Consider the following 17,548-nt stretch of genomic DNA (forward strand, 5'->3'; position numbering starts at 1 on the left):
TTATACCGATATTATTTGTACTTGAAAAAAAAAAGAAACTGATTTTAATTAATAAACAAATTGCTATATGTTAAATAAAATTAATGAGCTTCAATAACATTTATACCACATTATTATAAATATTAACAATTGCATACAAACTAACGCTATCGTTGTATAGTTAACTATGGCATACAACATATCCGCTATCAAAAGGGTTGGACCTACGATAACGGGCGTTGTCAGAGCGTTTTAGGGAACGCTATTAAAATGAACTAATAGCGTTTAACGCCAGCTATTAATACCCACATTTCCTGTAGTGAAATCTGGATATTGGGTGGCTACACATTTGCTCAACAAGGAAGCACATGTAGTGTATATAAAGCCAAATATTTCAAAGCTTCAAGCCTTTGCTTCAAAGATCAAAGTGCCTCAAAACTTGAGTAATAGATCAGCCGTTTGATAACAAAATAAATAAATAAAATAATTACCTCTATTGAATGATGGTCTGAGGTGTTACAAACTCTAATTTACATGGTCGGTATATCAAAATTTAGGGTAAGTGAAGTGATGGTGCCAGTGTATCACGGTGAGGTAAACGATTAGGCGTGATTCAATTTTGGGATGTGAACTCCAGATGTTAGATAAGATTTTTGCCAGTATACACCATACACCCCAATAACGAAAAATTGAAAATCAAACTCGTTAGAAGCTCGGAACAATGTTAGATATCTTGACGAAAGAAAAAAAACTGCAAAGGGAAAGATGCCACATGGCGTTTTGTGCTTCCTCTATTTGGCTACATCTGTTATATATATAAGAGAAATTAGGAGCTACACCAAAGAACTTTAGCATATTTAACGATATACCAAAAAACACTGTTCGTCACTATTCTGTAAAATTATTGGACCCTGTTACCCCTACGTCTACTTGACTCTAGAACCTTAGATTTAAACTATTTTTTCTGTATATCATATATCTCACGAAATCTCTCTCTTATTATTTGTCAGAAACATTAAAGATCCAACTTCTAAAAACATATTTCTCTTTCATCCTTCCCCCCAACCTTGTTTCAAATTTCAAATATTTTATCTCTCTGTTAATTGCAATTCTCTCTCTATTACATAAATCCTCTTCATAGCTCATTTGTAATTTGCCCCCTAGAACACTGATTACATGTTTGTATTTCTCCTTTTGCTAAGTTTTTGGAGATTACAGACAAGCCAACATTTTCTGGACGATTCGGTCGATATATTTTATCAACACAATTGAAGGTTGCAAAGAAGCACGAAGCTTTTTTCTTATTTGCCGGCAAACCCGTAAGATTCTCCCTCTGATAATTGCCATCGTAACATGTCTTAACTGCTGCAAATATTCGGCTAATAGGAAGAAGAGGAAGAAGAAGCATATCAGTGAGAAGCCATATTAGGGAGAGATTTTGGTACTTTTAAAGAGGTTCTAGTTGGTTCTGTTATAAGCATGCTCAAAAAGAAAAATGTTACAGGAAAGGAGATGAAGCTAAAATATGCAATCCTTGCATTACTTGTTTCTGTCATACTCTTCACAACTCATGCACCTAAGACAAGACCATGCTGAGAGAATAAAAGACCTAGATGATTTTTTTCTCATTTCTTTGGGGCTGTTTATCCTTTGACTTGGTGTTGAGCAGTCTCAGATAAAGAAACAAAATATCGCTATCTAGGAAAGTGAATTTGCATAGTGTTTGTTTGTGATCAATACTCATAATAATTTTAATGGTTACGACTAACATTACAAAAATATGTACAACACTATAATTGGCAGCGTCGAGAAAATAATGAAATTATGAACTGTATAATAGTTTTTTTAGCTGAAAATATTACTGTTGTATACATTACATATAGAAACATGACGTTAAACTTACTCCAAAGTTTACGTTAACTTGTAAGTTAGCATGGTTTTATTTTGACTTACAAGAATATCTTTTTTGTTAGCTGATGTTTTATTTAATTTTACCTATAACGGTTAGACCCATTGTTGATATACTTTTGTACAAGTTATCCTGATTGTAGTACCATACAGATTCAATTATTCGTATCTAATTTAATGTTTCCATGATAACTATTGAATTGATTGTATAGTACATAGCTTTCCTTGTCAACTAGTATTATAACCAATTAATCATTTGTTTAGCTGGTTACACAAATGTTTAGCTAATCACTTCTCTGGGATGATGACTTGTAAATTTCACCAAAATATATGGAAAGGTAAAAACATACCCGTCGTTGATGCATTTTTGTACAAGTTATACGGATTGTTGTACATACACAAATTCAGTTATCCGGTATTAATATATTGTTTGCATGGTAATTATTCAATTGACCATTTATTACGCAGTTTTCCTTGTCAACTAGTATTGTAACCAGTTATTCATTGTGTTAGCGGGTAACTCACATTATAACTAGACTAACTATGAGGTTGCTCATCCATGAAAGATAAAGTAAACTGTTTTGGTTCTGCCAACAACCCAACATATTCTAGAATCTAGATAAATATCATTGTTTCCCACAACCTTAGTTCGTGCTTTACATTTTCTAGGCTTACATGTTACCGCTTCACGCATCAGTATAACATCCTCCTTGGTCGAGACATGTGTAAAACAAGTTATAAACATTTCGTCTTTAAATTATTCTCGACTCTAGCAACACCATTTCTGGCAGGCGTCGCCTTCACTCCTTCTCTTTCTTGCTTCTCCTCAAATTTTTTTTCTCCTCAACTTATTCTCTCTCATGTCATCTCTGTGACTCTGTGTATTTTGTCTCGTCTTCGCCTTCGTCTTTTTTTCTGGGCGTTGATGACCAAGTTGATGACCAAGCTGGAGCAGCTCTCTGTGGGAATTTTCGGAAGGCTTGCTCAATCCATTACGTCTCTCACCGTGTCTTCTTCCTTAGCCCCTTCTTCGTTGCCCATACAAACATTTTTAATCCTGTGAGGAGTTTCGTTAATCACTATGGAAGGAAAATATTTACTCATGAATGATATAAATGTATGCTACTGTAACACTCCACTTATCGATGATAACACAAAAAAATCTAACCCATATCTTTATAAATCTTTTGATATATTTTTAAATCTCTGATAAATCTAGACTCAAAACCAGCAAGGAGAAAATCTATATACTAAATAGGGATATAATTGTCTTTTTGCATCAACCTTATCTTCTACGAAATCCTATAATTCACTATTATAGGCATTTACTTATCATTGTTTTTCTTGGTTTTTGACCCAATTAACTCTATATATAAAGATATAAATTGGTAGACCACATCATGTGGGCTTTTAATGGTTTTGATGACTCCATCTCATTTCTCTTATTAAAATAAAAACATTCCTTGGGATTCAACTTTTTGTATTATTTTAAATTAAATACATTCTTATATTATAAATTAATTATGGAAACAATACGATACTACTATCTTTGTTTCCAATCAACATATAATAAATCTTGTGTCCTAATAATATAAACTTTACTAGATCATGATTCTCGAAACAGGGCGGATTTTATTTTAAATTGATTAAACAAATTTTATAAATTAATTGAATGTTGTTTAGTGTTAAGAGAGATTTTATTTATATTATATTTATCAATCATCTGTTTCTAAATTGAAACCCATCATCTAAGAGTTTTTCATTGGGAACAGTAAATAAATGTTAATATATTTTTTGTGTTTTTTTGTCAGATCCGCACGACAACGCCGATTATGTCTTTTTCGAATCATACAAACCGTTTTAATAGACTTTTAAAGTCAGGTAATATTTAACAAAATATCATTTACGAAATAAAAATGTTTTAACATTTTATTTTTTGAGTATTTATATATATATATATATATATATATATATATATTATTTTCTATTTATTCAATATGAAATTTTGTAAGATATTCTAAATTTGATTTTTTGTTAATTCAAATCTTTTTGTTATGAATTTTAATGAGATTTATGTAATTTATTTGATTAATTGTATAATATATTTTGATAAATTGTTTATTAAAAAATTTTGTTTGATGTCAATTTATTGCATTTATTTATATACATTATTTAATTTAATATGTGTTTATTGGAATTTAAATGAATGTAATTTTCAATGAAAATATAAATAAAATAAGTTTTTTTGTCAACATTTCATTGATTATTGCCCAATGGGCAGAACTATATGGATCGGGTTTTAAAAATATAAGGGGCCCAAAAAACAAAGATATACAACTTAATCAAATTCGAAGCCCCACTTTTATGTTCGCGAAGGACATCCTTATCACACCGCGTTTACAATCTTGAGCTTCCTTTGCAATACATGCTTCTCCACGTGTCTTTCATGTGAGAGTAAACCTTTCCGGTCACTGTAGGAGTTTCGCCGCCGTAAAATCCGGCACTAATCATATCATTTCTTTGCAGTAGGGGTGTTCGATCCGGATATCGGTTCGGTTTTTTTCGGTTTTCGGTATTTCGGTTAGTAAAATATAACTACCATTCTAAATCCATATTTACTTCGGTTCGGTTTATATACCGTCGGTTTTCGGTTTATTCAGTTTTATACCAAAAAACATAATTATTTAGTTTGAGATCATATTATATGAATTTTAGAGTCATATTGTCAACACAGTCATTTATTAAAAATATATTACATGTTCAAATAAATGAACAAAAAAGTAAAAATGCTTCTACCATCAAATAAAATAATCAAATCTATAACTAAAATCAAAGCTTGAAATTTTGAAAATAAAAATATGAAACAAAAAAGAAGCATGAAAGAAAAGTTGTTCCACTCTTCCATATTTAGTGTTCATTAAAGTCATGTTTTTTCAATTGAACACGAAACTCTGTTTGTTTACAGATAAGAAAAAAGTTTTGAAATTTTTTCATTTATTATTGTCCATCAAATTTATAATCTTTATATTAATTTAGTGAAGACTAAAATAAAGCAAAAAGATCAAAAGAAGACTTAGAAAATAAGATGTCTGAATTGCGATGTATTGTTATTTAATTATAGTTCAAGTGTTTTACAAATTAAGGTTCTTTATTACTATAAAATTATGGTAGTAGTTATTAACACAAATTTAACTTATGTAACAAATAGATTTTCATGTATTGTTATAAAATAGATACATATTTACATGTTTCTACTTTTAATCGGTTTTGTTCGGTTTATTCGGTTTAATCGGTTATATACCAAACCATACCCAAATCCTACGGTTTTTATAAAATTATATCCATTCGGTTTATATGGTATATACCAAAACCAAACCATATTGTATATTTCGGTTATGTTCGGTTCGGTACGGTTCGGTTTTACCATATTGAACAACCCTACTTTGCAGCCTTGTCTCTCACCAGATTCCGATCAAATATATCTCCAATCCTCCGCCCCAACTGCTGTTTTTAGCCGGATTTTTTCATCTCCAATTGATAAGAACTGGGAAAACTCGATTTTGATTCAAAGAAACTTTTTACGGACCATTAGAGATGCTGATTCTACTAAGTCTCTGAGAAATCAGTCGAGATCAATCCACAAACACATAAAACTTTGCATCAAGGAAACTTTTCTCAGATGCCCAATTCATGGCTCACAACAAGTGAGGGTAAAGATTAACACCCATAAACAAAATATATTAGGATAATTGTAAGAAGATAAAATCCGACATAAAAACTAAACGGGATTGAAATGTTTTTTTCGAAGGAGGAAGTTTGAAGATTTATTAAAACAAACTATTTTCGAAGATAAGAACTTGAAAATGAAGAATGGCTTCAAAATAGTTTGAAAACACGACAAAATCGCCTAAGCGAAAGTATAATCCGCAACCGGAACAAAAGCATTGATCTGATGATCATATATCATACTAACAAAAACAAAATCTACACCCCTCGGAAAGATTTATGATTTGATAAGAGGGATGAAGAGAGAAATTTTTTTCTCCCTAAGAGAGGAGAGAGAAGTCTCAAGCTAAATAAAATAATTCTTTAATTTAATTGATTTGTTATTTTTTGAAATTATTTGTTGTATCTAAACCTGCAAAAAAATAAGTAAATTGTTTTTTTGATTTTTTCAGAAATGATTTGAATATTTTAGTCAATAATTTGATAAATTAAATAATTTGAAAATAAATTGATAAAAATTTATTAAAAAATAAGACCTACTGTTTTATATGGTTTGAATACAAGATTAATCTCTTTATTATTTATAGAGAAGCAATTATTCAGAGTAACCTTGGTTTAGTATATTATTTACAAGTTTGTCATTTTCGCTGATGGGGCATCACCGGTATTCTGCTGAGCTATTAGTTTTAATAGTCCATCGTTTACTAGAGAAAATACAACAAATACCAGTGGTATTTATGTAATATATATAGTTTGTTTCGTAAAAAAACTTACCCATATAGTTTTTCTCTTTAAAGATAGTACAAATCTCGGAAAGTTAGGTTCTTAACGAAATTAGGTCGCTGATATTGTCGGGTATCTTGCCAGGGATCGAGTTTGACGACAAGTTTAGAGCTTTAAGGTTGCAGAGTAGAGTAATCGAAGTGGGTATCGATATTTTAACAGATTATGTGATAAATCGAGGAATGTGAGAATTCGGTGGAACGAGAGGGAGACGAGAGATGGGGATAGAGCTTTGTGTAAGTTCAGAAGTGAAAGAAGATAGAGAAGAAGGAAGAGAACAGATGGGCTTTATGGTGAACCTTGCCTTAACCACACAGTTGGGCCACGAGATCATCAAAGGCCCATCAGTATCTCAGGCGGGAAATAACGTTCATAAATCAAAGGAGAAACGACAGAGTTGTACGGTTGAAGAGCTGAAGAACACAGCTGGAGATGTGGTCCTGCACAACAATTTGAGTCTCTATACGTAAGAGTTTAGACGGTTGTAAGAGTGACACTTGTCACAAGATGGCATGTGTTATATTCCTAGGGTTTTCACCTCATCTACTATATAATGTACAGATTGTAAAGAAGTAAGGTTAAGTCGGTTTTTATAAAAGAAGATTCTTCAGTTTCTGAGTTTTCACATGGTATCAGAGCTTTGATAACCCTAACAGGTTGCTGTCATGGCAGAAGCACAAGATCCATACCCGTTCCCGACTGGTCTTCATGTTACAAGTTCAGTTACCCTAAAGTTGAGTGAGACTAACTATCTCCTGTGGAAGACACAAGTTGAAGCTCTCCTCAGTAGTCAAAAGTTGTTGGGTATTGATTGCATTGAAACCGTTTGCTAAGATTGTAGCCGTGCGGCTTGTTTGCATCATGCATGCATAATAGTACGAACTCATTGCATATAGAATCTGAATGCTAAGATTGAACATGTATGCATCATATACGAATGACCTATTTGCATCATACCTAGAATCCGGATTGCTTGAGCATATTGATTGCATTCGCTTGAACACTTTTAAATCTAAATTATGAAACATATGATTTCAGATGTCAAAAATCAACAACTTGGATTTTGCTGCCCTAAGTCTCTCTGGAGATAATTACTTGCAATGGACACTTGATGCTAAGATCATCTTAAAATCCAAGGGACTCGGTGAATGTATCACCGAGGGCAATAATGCAAGTGAGAAAGATAGATACAGTGTGATATTAATTATACGCAATCATCTTATTGAGAGTCTCAAAGATCAGTATTTGACTATTGAGAATCCTCTAGACCTTTGGACAGAGTTGAAAACGAGATATGATCACCAGAGAAAGGTGTTATTACCAAAGGCTATGTAAGATTGGAGTAATCTCAGAATCCAGGACTTCAAGTCTGTGGACGAGTATAACTCGGCCCTGTTTAAAATAGTTTCAAAATTGAAACTGTGTGATGAGGATATAACGGATAAGGATATGCTTCAGAAAACCTTTTCCACCTTCCACACAAGCAATGTGTTGTTACAACAACAGTACCGTGAGAAGGGCTTCACAACTTATGCTAATCTAATCTCTTGTCTCTTGCTCGCTGAGCAGAACAATGAACTGTTGATGAGAAACAGTGAATTGAGACCTCCTGGAACAAACCCATTACCTGAGGCACATGCGGCTGTAGAGGATAAGAAAGAGTCGAACCATGTCCAGAGTGATAGCCAACACGGCCGTGGTCGTGGAAAATGGCATGGACGTGGTGGTCGAGGCCGAAACTCGTTTGGTCGAGGCCGAGGCAACTCATATGGCCGTGGCCAAGGAAACTCTTATGGAGGCCGTGGTCATGGCCGAGGCCGTGGTACATCATTTAAACCACCAAAATCGACCAAATCCGTGTGCCATATATGTGGTATGGATAATCATTGGGCTAAGACATGCAGGACTCCCAAACATCTCGTTGACCTCTACCAAGAGAGTTTGGAAGGAAAGAATCCTGAAGCTCATATGACTTATCAAGATGGTGAATATGATTTCAATCATGAACGAGACGATCTTATGGATTATGAAACTTCAGATTTTTTTAAAGAATGAAGTTGAATTCGACATCTATGTTTTGTGTTCTTTGCTTTGTGTTTTCCATGTTTTGATTGCTTTGAAATTATTTTATTAATGAATGAAAGTTTTTATATGAAGTCTCTAAAGTATCATTCCGGGTATAGCCAGTCTCATAGAGGGCTACGACCAGGCTAACATCTTGTTGCCTAAGGGTACGCATCTAGAGATATCTAATGCATTGTATTCACCCAGCTCTAAGAGAAGCCTATTGAGCTTTAAAGACATTCGAATGAATAGTTTTCATATTGAGACTAAGGGAAAAGGAAACAAAGAGTTCCTTCAGATCATAGAAATCGGCCAAGGACATAAGAAAGTCCTAGAGTCTATACCTACGCTCTCTACTGGCCTTTATTACGCCAAAGTCAGTATGATGGAGGCCAATGCCGCATTTAATAAAGTGGCCACCGAGAATTTTACTCTCTGGCACGACCGGTTTTTGAATACAAACGGCCATCCTTTTAAAGACTATACGTCTTGATAATGCTGGTGAGTTCACGTCCCAAGCGTTTAATGATTACAGTATGTCCATGGGGGTAACTGTGGAACACTCTGTGGCACATGTACATACACAGAACGGCTTAGCCGAATCATTTATAAAATGCATACAGCTCATTGCTCGACCATTACTCATGAGGTCGAGACTTCCGGTCTCAGTATGGGGACACGCCGTCCTTCACGCGGCCGAGCTCGTACGCATCAGGCCTTCTAGTGAACACAAATATTCCCCATTACAATTGCTTACGAGTCATGAGCCAGACATATCCCATCTTAAGACATTTGGCTATGCCGTTTATGTTCCAATTGCTCCACCACAGAGAACAAAGATGGGACCTCAAAGGAGGATGGGGATATATGTTGGATATGATTCTCCCACGACTATAAATACCTTGAGCCAACTACGGGTGATTTATTTAAGGCCAGGTATGCGGATTGTCACTTTGATGAATCCGAACATCCAACATTAGGGGGAGATAGCAATAAGCTGGTAAAAAAAGATTACATGGAATCAAACATCCTTATCTTGGCAAGATCCTCGGACTCAGGAATGTGATTTAGAAGTCCAAAAGATTATACATTAACAAAAGCTAGCTAATCAATTGTCAGATTCCTTTGCTGACCCGAAAAGAGTGACTAAGTCATATATACCAGTTGCTAATGCACCAATCAGAATTGATGTTCAAGAGGGACACAACCAAGTTGCTACAGAGTCTAGACAACGTTTGAAACGTGGTAAACCAATAGGTTCCAAAGATAATAACCTTCGGAAAACTAAGAAAGGTGCAGAGAATGAAACCGAGGTTGTTGAAACCCGAGACACGACCGCGGCCGTTCCTAAATCCCGAGACTTAACCGCGGCCGATCCCAAAACCCTAATAGCGATCGCGGCCGATCATGAATGCTTAGATGCGGCCGGCCCTGATGTATTTAATACTGATTCTTGGGACGCCAAGATTCAAGGTACTGAAGGTCCTGATAATAATGAGATCTCAATAAACTATGTCTTGTCTGGGATACAATGGAACAAAACGAATGTCGACATTGATGATATATTTGCATGAAATGTAGCACTTGAAATCATGGATGATAATGAGGATCATGAACCCACGTCTATTTATGAGTGCACTCAACGAACAGATTGGATCAAATGGAAAGAAGCTATAAACGTGGAGTTAAACTCTTTAAAGAAGAGAGATGTCTTTGGACCAATAGTCCGGACACCTTATGATGTTAAACCAGTCGGCTATAAGTGGGTCGTTGTGAAGAAAAGAAATGAACAGTGCAAGGTCGTGAGATATAAAGCACGGCTTGTTGCACAAGGATTCCCACAGAGACCAGGAATCGATTATGAGGAGACATACTCCCCTGTGGTGGATGCTACTACTTTTAAATTCATGATAAGTCTGGCTATAAGAGAGAAATTAGACTTGCGGTTAATGGATGTTGTAACTGCATACTTATATGGGCCACTGGATAATGAGATTTATATTAAAGTACCAGAGGGTATAGAGTTGAAAAATAAATCGAGTACTCGAGAACAACACTGTATAAAGTTGAATAAGTCACTTTATGGATTGAAACAATCAGGCCAAATGTGGTACAATAGGTTAAGTGAGTACCTAGAGAGAGAAGGATACAAGAATGATCCGATCAGCCCTTGTATCTTTATACATAAATTCGGCCAGGGATTTGTGATTATAGCAGTGTATGTTGATGATTTAAATATCTTAGGAACCTCTGGAGAGATTTCCCAAACAGTTGAATATCTTAAGAAAGAATTCGAGATGAAAGATCTTGAAAAAAAAACAAAGTTTTGTTTGGGATTACAGCTTGAGTACATAAGAGATGGAATCCTTGTGCATCAAATGGCATATACAGAAAAGTACTCAAGAGATTCAACATGGCCGAGTCTCACCCCTTATCTAGCCCCATGGTCGCGAGGTCTCTCGGCCTGGACACTGATCCATTCCGTCCTAAGATGGACGATAAAGATGTTCTTGGTCCCGAAGTGCCATATCTCAGTGTCATAGGAGCTTTGATGTATCTGGCTAGTCACACGACCAGATATATGTTTTGCCATGAATCTATTGTCTAGATTAAGCTCTTGTCCAACCCAAAGGCACTGGAACGGGATTAAACATATTCTTCGTTACCTGCAAGGAACGAAAGACTTGGGTTTATTTTATACTAACCAAAACAAAGAAGGTTTAGTTGATTTTGCTGATGCAGGTTATTTTTCGGATCCACACAATGCTCGATCACAGACAGGCTATGTAAAAACACATGGTGGAACGGCCATATCATGGCGTCCCATGAAGCAGACGATCGCGGCCACATCTTCGAACCATTCTGAGATCTTGGTTGTTCATGAGGCCAGCCGCGAGTTGTTCAGAACAGGGGGAGTAATACGTGTTGTACTCTTTTTCCTTCATCTTGGTTTTGTCCCACTGGGTTTTCCTGGTAAGCTGGTAAGGTTTTAATGAGGCAACATCTAAAGTGTATTACAATCCCTGTATGTTTATGGCATCCAAGGAGAGTGTTATAAATCATATTGTGGATGTCCATAACCGGCCCGGTTCATAACCGGTCCGGTTCATAACCGGCCTAATGCTAGAGGAAGAGAGAGTCGACCGTGAGGAGAGAAAGAATCGACATCTTGTCTTTTCTTTATTAGATTATGATTTGTAGCTCCTTATGTTTATGAATAATACATAAACATAAATTATATTCTCTAGTTTTACAGCACTAACAAAGCAAAACAAAAAATTTTCGGATGCTCAAAAACAAATACGATGATGAGAAAATCGATCTTACCTTCATGCAAAACGGGTTTTTGGACTATTTCTTAAGAAAGAGAAAATGGAAAGAACTATTCTAGTGATTCGTTTTTGTCCCAAGAATCAAGGGCTTTCCTGAATTTACTCACTCAAACATATCTCGAATCATTTTGCTTTCCATCTCTCTCATTCACAATATCTTTTTTTTCCTTATTTTCCCTTATTTTTCAGTTTTCAACAAGCTGCTGTTGCAAAAACGATTATGTAAGAAGAACACAAACAACCTGTTTCCTCTTGAATCTTAAAACCCTTCAGCCTTTGATTCTTTTGTATTTGCAAAATTCTTCACCATCATTTTGGGGTTTAGGAGAAACCCTTTTTGTTTCTGACTGCAAAAACATAGATTTTGCATATATCTGGATTAATCTATCTCCCTGAATCTCCCCTGGTGATAGATGTATTCTTGATTGTGTGAACCAAGGCAGGTTTAATTATTATGGGCTGCATATGCTCAAAAGGAGCAGCCGAAGAAGAAGATAACGTTACTTTTCACCGTCAGAAAGAAAACTGGAACAAATCTTCCTCAGTGCAATTGCTTGCTACTCTGCCTTCAAATAAAGACGACTTCTCTCATAAAGCCGTTGATGGAAGCTCCGGTGGTGGAAGAAGAGCGAGCGGTTTGATTGTTCCTGTAGATGATAGTCATGATGGTAAAACAGTCATTGTGGAGAGACCTTCGAGGTCTCATCGAGGAAGAAGGATCTCAGAAGGGTTGATTATTTCGAATGTTCCTCGTAGCGCAGAAGCAGAGCTTATTGCTGCTGGATGGCCTTACTGGTTAACCTCTGTAGCAGGTGAAGCCATCAAAGGTTGGGTTCCTCGCCGTGCAGATTCCTTTGAGAAGCTTGACAAAGTTAGTCTCTCTTTTCATTTGTCTGATGAATCACACATAGGATTTGGTTTTATTGTATTGTAATAATAATTAATATGGAACATTGTATTTTGCAGATAGGACAAGGGACTTACAGCATTGTGTATAAGGCTAGGGATCTTGAGACGGGCCAAATAGTGGCGATGAAGAAGGTGAGGTTTGCTAATATGGATCCGGAGAGTGTGAGGTTCATGGCTAGAGAAATCAACATTTTGAGAAAGCTAGACCATCCAAATGTTATGAAGCTTCAGTGTATTGTCACTTCAAAGCTATCAGGTAGCTTGCACCTTGTGTTTGAGTACATGGAGCATGATCTTTCAGGCCTTGCCCTCAGGCCTCATGTCAAATTCACTGAGCCACAAGTACTACTTTCATCAAACCTAACCTTTTTGTCTTCTCTGGCCAATGAAATTCACTAAACTTTTTTTTTTTTTTATGTGGTTGCTTCTGTGTGTGTGTTAGATAAAGTGTTTTATGAAACAACTGCTATGTGGACTAGAGCATTGTCATAGCCGTGGAATCCTTCACCGTGACATCAAGGGTTCGAATCTTTTGGTGAATAATGATGGAGTTCTCAAGATTGGAGATTTTGGTCTATCTAGTTTTTATAATCCGGATAGTGATCAACCGCTCACAAGCCGTGTAGTGACCTTGTGGTATAGAGCACCTGAGCTTCTACTTGGATCTACAGAGTATGGACCCGCCATTGATCTCTGGAGCGTTGGTTGCATTTTAGCTGAACTCTTTGTAGGAAAACCAATCATGCCTGGAAGAACAGAGGTGAGAGTTCTTTTGATTCAGATTTGATTGTATTTATCCTCTAGTTCCACTGATTTAAACTAAATATCTTGAAGGTGGAGCAAATGCATAATATATTTAAGCTGTGTGGTTCAGCAACAGAAGAATTCTGGGAGACGACAAAGTTCCCACAGGCGACAAGTTACAGACCGCAACATCCTTACAAGCGTGTGCTTCAAGAGACTTTCAAGAACTTACCATCTTCTTCTTTGGCTCTCCTTGACAAGCTTCTCTCTGTAGAACCAGAGACAAGATGCTCAGCTTCTTCTACTCTAATGAGCGAGGTAAATGATCTCTCTCATTTTCTTGATTCACCTCCCCCCCCCCCAACTGATTAATGATTATCTCCTCATTCACAATCCTCTCTAGTTTTTTACAACGGAGCCACTCCCTTGTCACATATCAAGTCTGCCTAAGTATCCTCCAAGCAAGGAACTTGATGCAAAGAAACGAAACGAAGAAGCAAGAAGGAAAAGAGCTGAAGCAGTGAAGTGGCGTGGACACGAATCTGCAAGAAGAGGTTTAAGAGACTCCAAGATAACACCGGAGTTCCTTGCTTCAGGCCATTCAAATGTCTTAATCAACACTCCTCTTGGGTTCAAGAAATCGAGTGGAAAACACTTTGCTGATACCAAGTCAATGATCCATCCAAGCGCGGCATGGAATAAGAATGGTGGCTCTAAGAGCAATGTAGGAGAGGTGAGAGCTAGCCGGTCTAACAACGTGCTTGTTACAATGGGAGATTACTTATCTAGCTCTTCCCAAAAGGAAAATGTAGCTTCAAGAAAACCCACAACGGTAATAACTCTTTTAACTCTGTCTTTTAGACAATTGACTTCTGAGATGTTTCTTGATATGTTTGTTTCAGACATACATGCGCAAGAAGAACATAATGCACTGTTCAGGTCCTTTGATGCCTCCTGGTGGTAACATTGAAGATATGATGAAAGATCACGAGAGAGGAATCCAAGAAGCTGTACGCAAGTCCCGCCTTGACAAATCTGCAGCAAAGAAGAAGAACGATATCCCAGTGAGAGCATGTGCCTAGTGAAGAAGCAATGAAACAAGAAAAGATCATGGCAACAACTTTTTGTTTCTCTGTTTCTAAGACATTTCTTTTGGTTAGGAGAAGTAAAAACAAATGTGTATATTCAGAACTACTGGTTTAGTAGTGCAAACTAAATTCATAGATAGACGTTTTTTAGTTATTACATAGGAGTTTTCAGAAAGCAAATCTTTTTAAATAGCATAGAACTATATATAGAAGTGCTTTATTCTCTCAAATACACAAGACAAAAGTGATGAAGCTAAGCTATACATTTGGCTTATAAATAAGCCTTATAAAACTAGGCACCATTTTCAAAACATAAACGTCTACATATCCAGCTTGGGCTTCCGGCTAAGCTCTGAGTATTGACCGCCCATCAACTGCAATATCTCTTCCCACAAGTTTTCCGGTGAAGCTCCACATATTAACTCCGAGCTGCACGCAGCGACATGCCAGTAATCTGATTCGATCTCTTCTCTGAGCTGATCTAGCTGCCAACCTGCGTAACCAACAAAAAATCTAAAGTCCTGTGGCTCAAGCATTCCCTTCTTCACAAGTACCGCAGCTTCATCCAAAGTGTTTCGAGCACCAAAGTTAAGGCCTGGCATGACTTCTTCAAGCCCAGGTATCTTGGTTTTATCGGCGGTTTTCAACAGGAACATGCTGGCTTCAAGAGGCCCACCAAAGTACAAGGAACATTCTGAGAAGGTGGTAGCGAGCTCGGTTTTGGTTGATTTCATGTGCTTGATGTTTTTGTGAAGCGGACGGTTGATGACAACTCCGAATGGCCCTTCTTGCGGGTGGTTGGTTCCTGCTCTAAGAAGTAGCACAACGGTTCTCGCAAATGTTCGATAACCATCTAGCTTCTCCGTGGCGACTAGAACACAGCCAGTCTCAGGGAAAGGAATCGGGTGTGCCCATTTAAGGCCTCTTGGTTCAGCTTGAGGGGGTGTTGTTGTGTCTGGTTTGTGACCCTCACCTGCTGCTTTTTCTTCCTGTGACATGGTAAATCCTTTTTAACTTCCCAAGAAATGGGTTGTTCGACTATGAAGATTATTTTTACCTGCTCCTTCATAAACAAGTTAGCTCTGAACTCTCTCCAATCCGTGTTAAGACCAAAGGGCTTTGGAGTAGCAGCGGAATCACCTGATTTGTTTTCTTGAGAAGCATCTCCTCCTTGAGAAACAAAACAGCTCCACAATTGTAAAGTTTATGAAATCAAGATTACCACTTCTTTGAGCATCAACAATCCTCACAAACATAATCCCAGTTTCTAATTAGCTCCAGTGTTATAAGTTTAGAGCTAAAACAGAGTTCACTAGTGTTCAAGTACAAAGCTAAGAAAAGATCCAATTTTTGCCTAAATCATCATATGTAAAGCCTTTACCAGAAGCAGAAGAAGAATCGTCGTTACTCTTGTTCGACGTAGCTCTAACAACCAAGGAACGGTACCCACAAGTAGAAAGTTTACGCTTTTGAAACCTGATCTCCACGGCGCCCAGTTTCCTCGAGAGCGATTTCTCAGGGATCGATTTCGCCGAGGAGAAGATTGGGTTTCGGATCGCCGTGTCAAGGGTCCAGAGATCCATGGATGGGGGTTCCTCGGGAAGTCCGGTTTTAGAGTGGAGTGGTCAAGTCTGATTCGTTAGGAAACGATGATGAGAGAAATGTAGAGAGGCTGAGGATTATCTGCGATTGATAGGAACAGATGCGAACAAAGTGGGAAAAACAAAAGGAAAAAGAATATGCCTTTTATTTATTTATTTATTTATTTATAGCAGCTACATTCTTTGCTTTTTGATTGGTCAATTAATAACCACATACGATTTTTTATAGATGATTGATTTATTGTTTCGATTTGTTCTTATTATTAAATCATATAACCGAATTGTTCGGTTTGCAGTAACTCACCAAGTTTGTGTTATGTGGAAGATGACCTTTGGCTTAGAAGGAACGTGAAGAAACAGACACTGAACTCTGAAAACAGAAAACAACTGAAGGATGACATAAAAGAAGGATTTTGCTTTTTTTATTATGTTATAATTCTTACAAACATTTTGAATAGTACAAATAAATAAAGGAGAATAGTTATGCCGACAAAAAAAAAAGAATATGTGAAGGTTTTAGTTTAAATCACTCCCTCATGCGGATTTAATTTGTACTAGATCTTGATCCGCACGACCGTAGAACCTAAAATCTACCCTAAGTATTTGATAGTGATCAGTGTTTGATCTAGGGAAAACAAATGATGTACGCAACGATATCTTTAGAACACAACGATGTTAAATAGTTTCCAGTAGGTGAAAATTGACTTTATTGATAAATAAAATCGAATACAACGAATTGAACTAGATCGAGTGATACAAACGAGATCGGTAAAGAAAGAATCTAAAAGTGGGAAGACAACAAGATCGATGTAAGTGTGTATCTCTCTCTAGGGTTTTCAACGTGTCCTCCACTGTTTCCACTCCTCTTCCTTTATAGTAAGTCAACTTTGAGATCTCTGTGGTAGTTCCGCGATCTCAGCTTCTTGTTGCACGATCTCCGTGACCTCGGCGACTCCTTCTCGAGTTCATAGTCTTGCTACGGGCTCCGGCCTTTTAAGGCCCATGCCTTTGATCGCGGCCCATTATGGTATTGACCAAAATTGGGTCCAACAACGACTGTGCAGGTTTTCTTTAATACAAAAATATTTTAGGTTATGTAATAAAATATATCAATAAATTAATATAATTTGGTGTTATATATTATCTAATGTTATAATAATATTCGTGTGGCGTATAATATTACTACTATAAAATTTATAAATTTTGTATTTTGTAACAATATGTAATTTAAAAACATTATTATGTAAAACTATTGATTTACATATTTTTTTTATTAATAAATTTAAACTATATGTGGAAATTAAATTAAGTTAAACATACATAATAAAGAACTTGATATATAGTGATTAATTAAACCAATTTAGTATAATTGTTTAAATAATAAACCGAATTGATTTTTAACTCAAGAAAATAC

General features: G+C 36.4%; 2 protein-coding genes across 2 annotated transcripts; one reads left to right on the forward strand and one right to left on the reverse strand.

Moving 5' to 3' along the window:
• The first annotated feature begins 11,942 nt into the window (after positions 1 to 11,942).
• Positions 11,943 to 14,687, forward strand: LOC106421147 (probable serine/threonine-protein kinase At1g09600). The gene is made up of 6 exons (XM_013861988.3): positions 11,943 to 12,663; positions 12,759 to 13,043; positions 13,144 to 13,461; positions 13,536 to 13,763; positions 13,849 to 14,277; positions 14,348 to 14,687. The coding sequence occupies exons 1-6, from the start codon at positions 12,247 to 12,249 to the stop codon at positions 14,525 to 14,527; spliced, it is 1,857 nt and encodes a 618-aa protein (XP_013717442.1). The 5' UTR covers positions 11,943 to 12,246; the 3' UTR covers positions 14,528 to 14,687.
• LOC106415658 (UPF0301 protein CHU_1773) lies at positions 14,644 to 16,325 on the reverse strand. Its single transcript, XM_013856414.3, has 3 exons — positions 15,915 to 16,325; positions 15,591 to 15,703; positions 14,644 to 15,522 (listed from the first exon to the last, which is right to left on the reverse strand). Exons 1-3 carry the CDS (start codon positions 16,114 to 16,116, stop codon positions 14,854 to 14,856), a joined length of 984 nt encoding a protein of 327 aa, XP_013711868.1. The 5' UTR covers positions 16,117 to 16,325; the 3' UTR covers positions 14,644 to 14,853.
• Positions 16,326 to 17,548: the final 1,223 nt, after the last annotated feature.

This window comes from Brassica napus, chromosome C6 (genome assembly GCF_020379485.1).
Source record: "Brassica napus cultivar Da-Ae chromosome C6, Da-Ae, whole genome shotgun sequence".
Classification (NCBI taxonomy): domain Eukaryota; kingdom Viridiplantae; phylum Streptophyta; class Magnoliopsida; order Brassicales; family Brassicaceae; genus Brassica; species Brassica napus.

What these genes read in the sequence shown, in the direction of transcription:
- LOC106421147 (XM_013861988.3), top strand. Translation starts at nt 12,247, where the DNA reads ATGGGCTGCATATGCTCAAAAGGAGCAGCCGAAGAAGAAGATAACGTT. An exon ending in CCTTTGAGAAGCTTGACAAA is followed by an intron (nt 12,664 to 12,758) that starts GTTAGTCTCTCT and finishes TGTATTTTGCAG; the next exon opens with ATAGGACAAGGGACTTACAG. An exon ending in CTTCTACTCTAATGAGCGAG is followed by an intron (nt 13,764 to 13,848) that starts GTAAATGATCTC and finishes AATCCTCTCTAG; the next exon opens with TTTTTTACAACGGAGCCACT.
- LOC106415658 (XM_013856414.3), bottom strand. Translation starts at nt 16,116, where the DNA reads ATGGATCTCTGGACCCTTGACACGGCGATCCGAAACCCAATCTTCTCC. An exon ending in CGATTCTTCTTCTGCTTCTG is followed by an intron (nt 15,704 to 15,914) that starts GTAAAGGCTTTA and finishes TTGTTTCTCAAG; the next exon opens with GAGGAGATGCTTCTCAAGAA. An exon ending in ACTTGTTTATGAAGGAGCAG is followed by an intron (nt 15,523 to 15,590) that starts GTAAAAATAATC and finishes ACCATGTCACAG; the next exon opens with GAAGAAAAAGCAGCAGGTGA.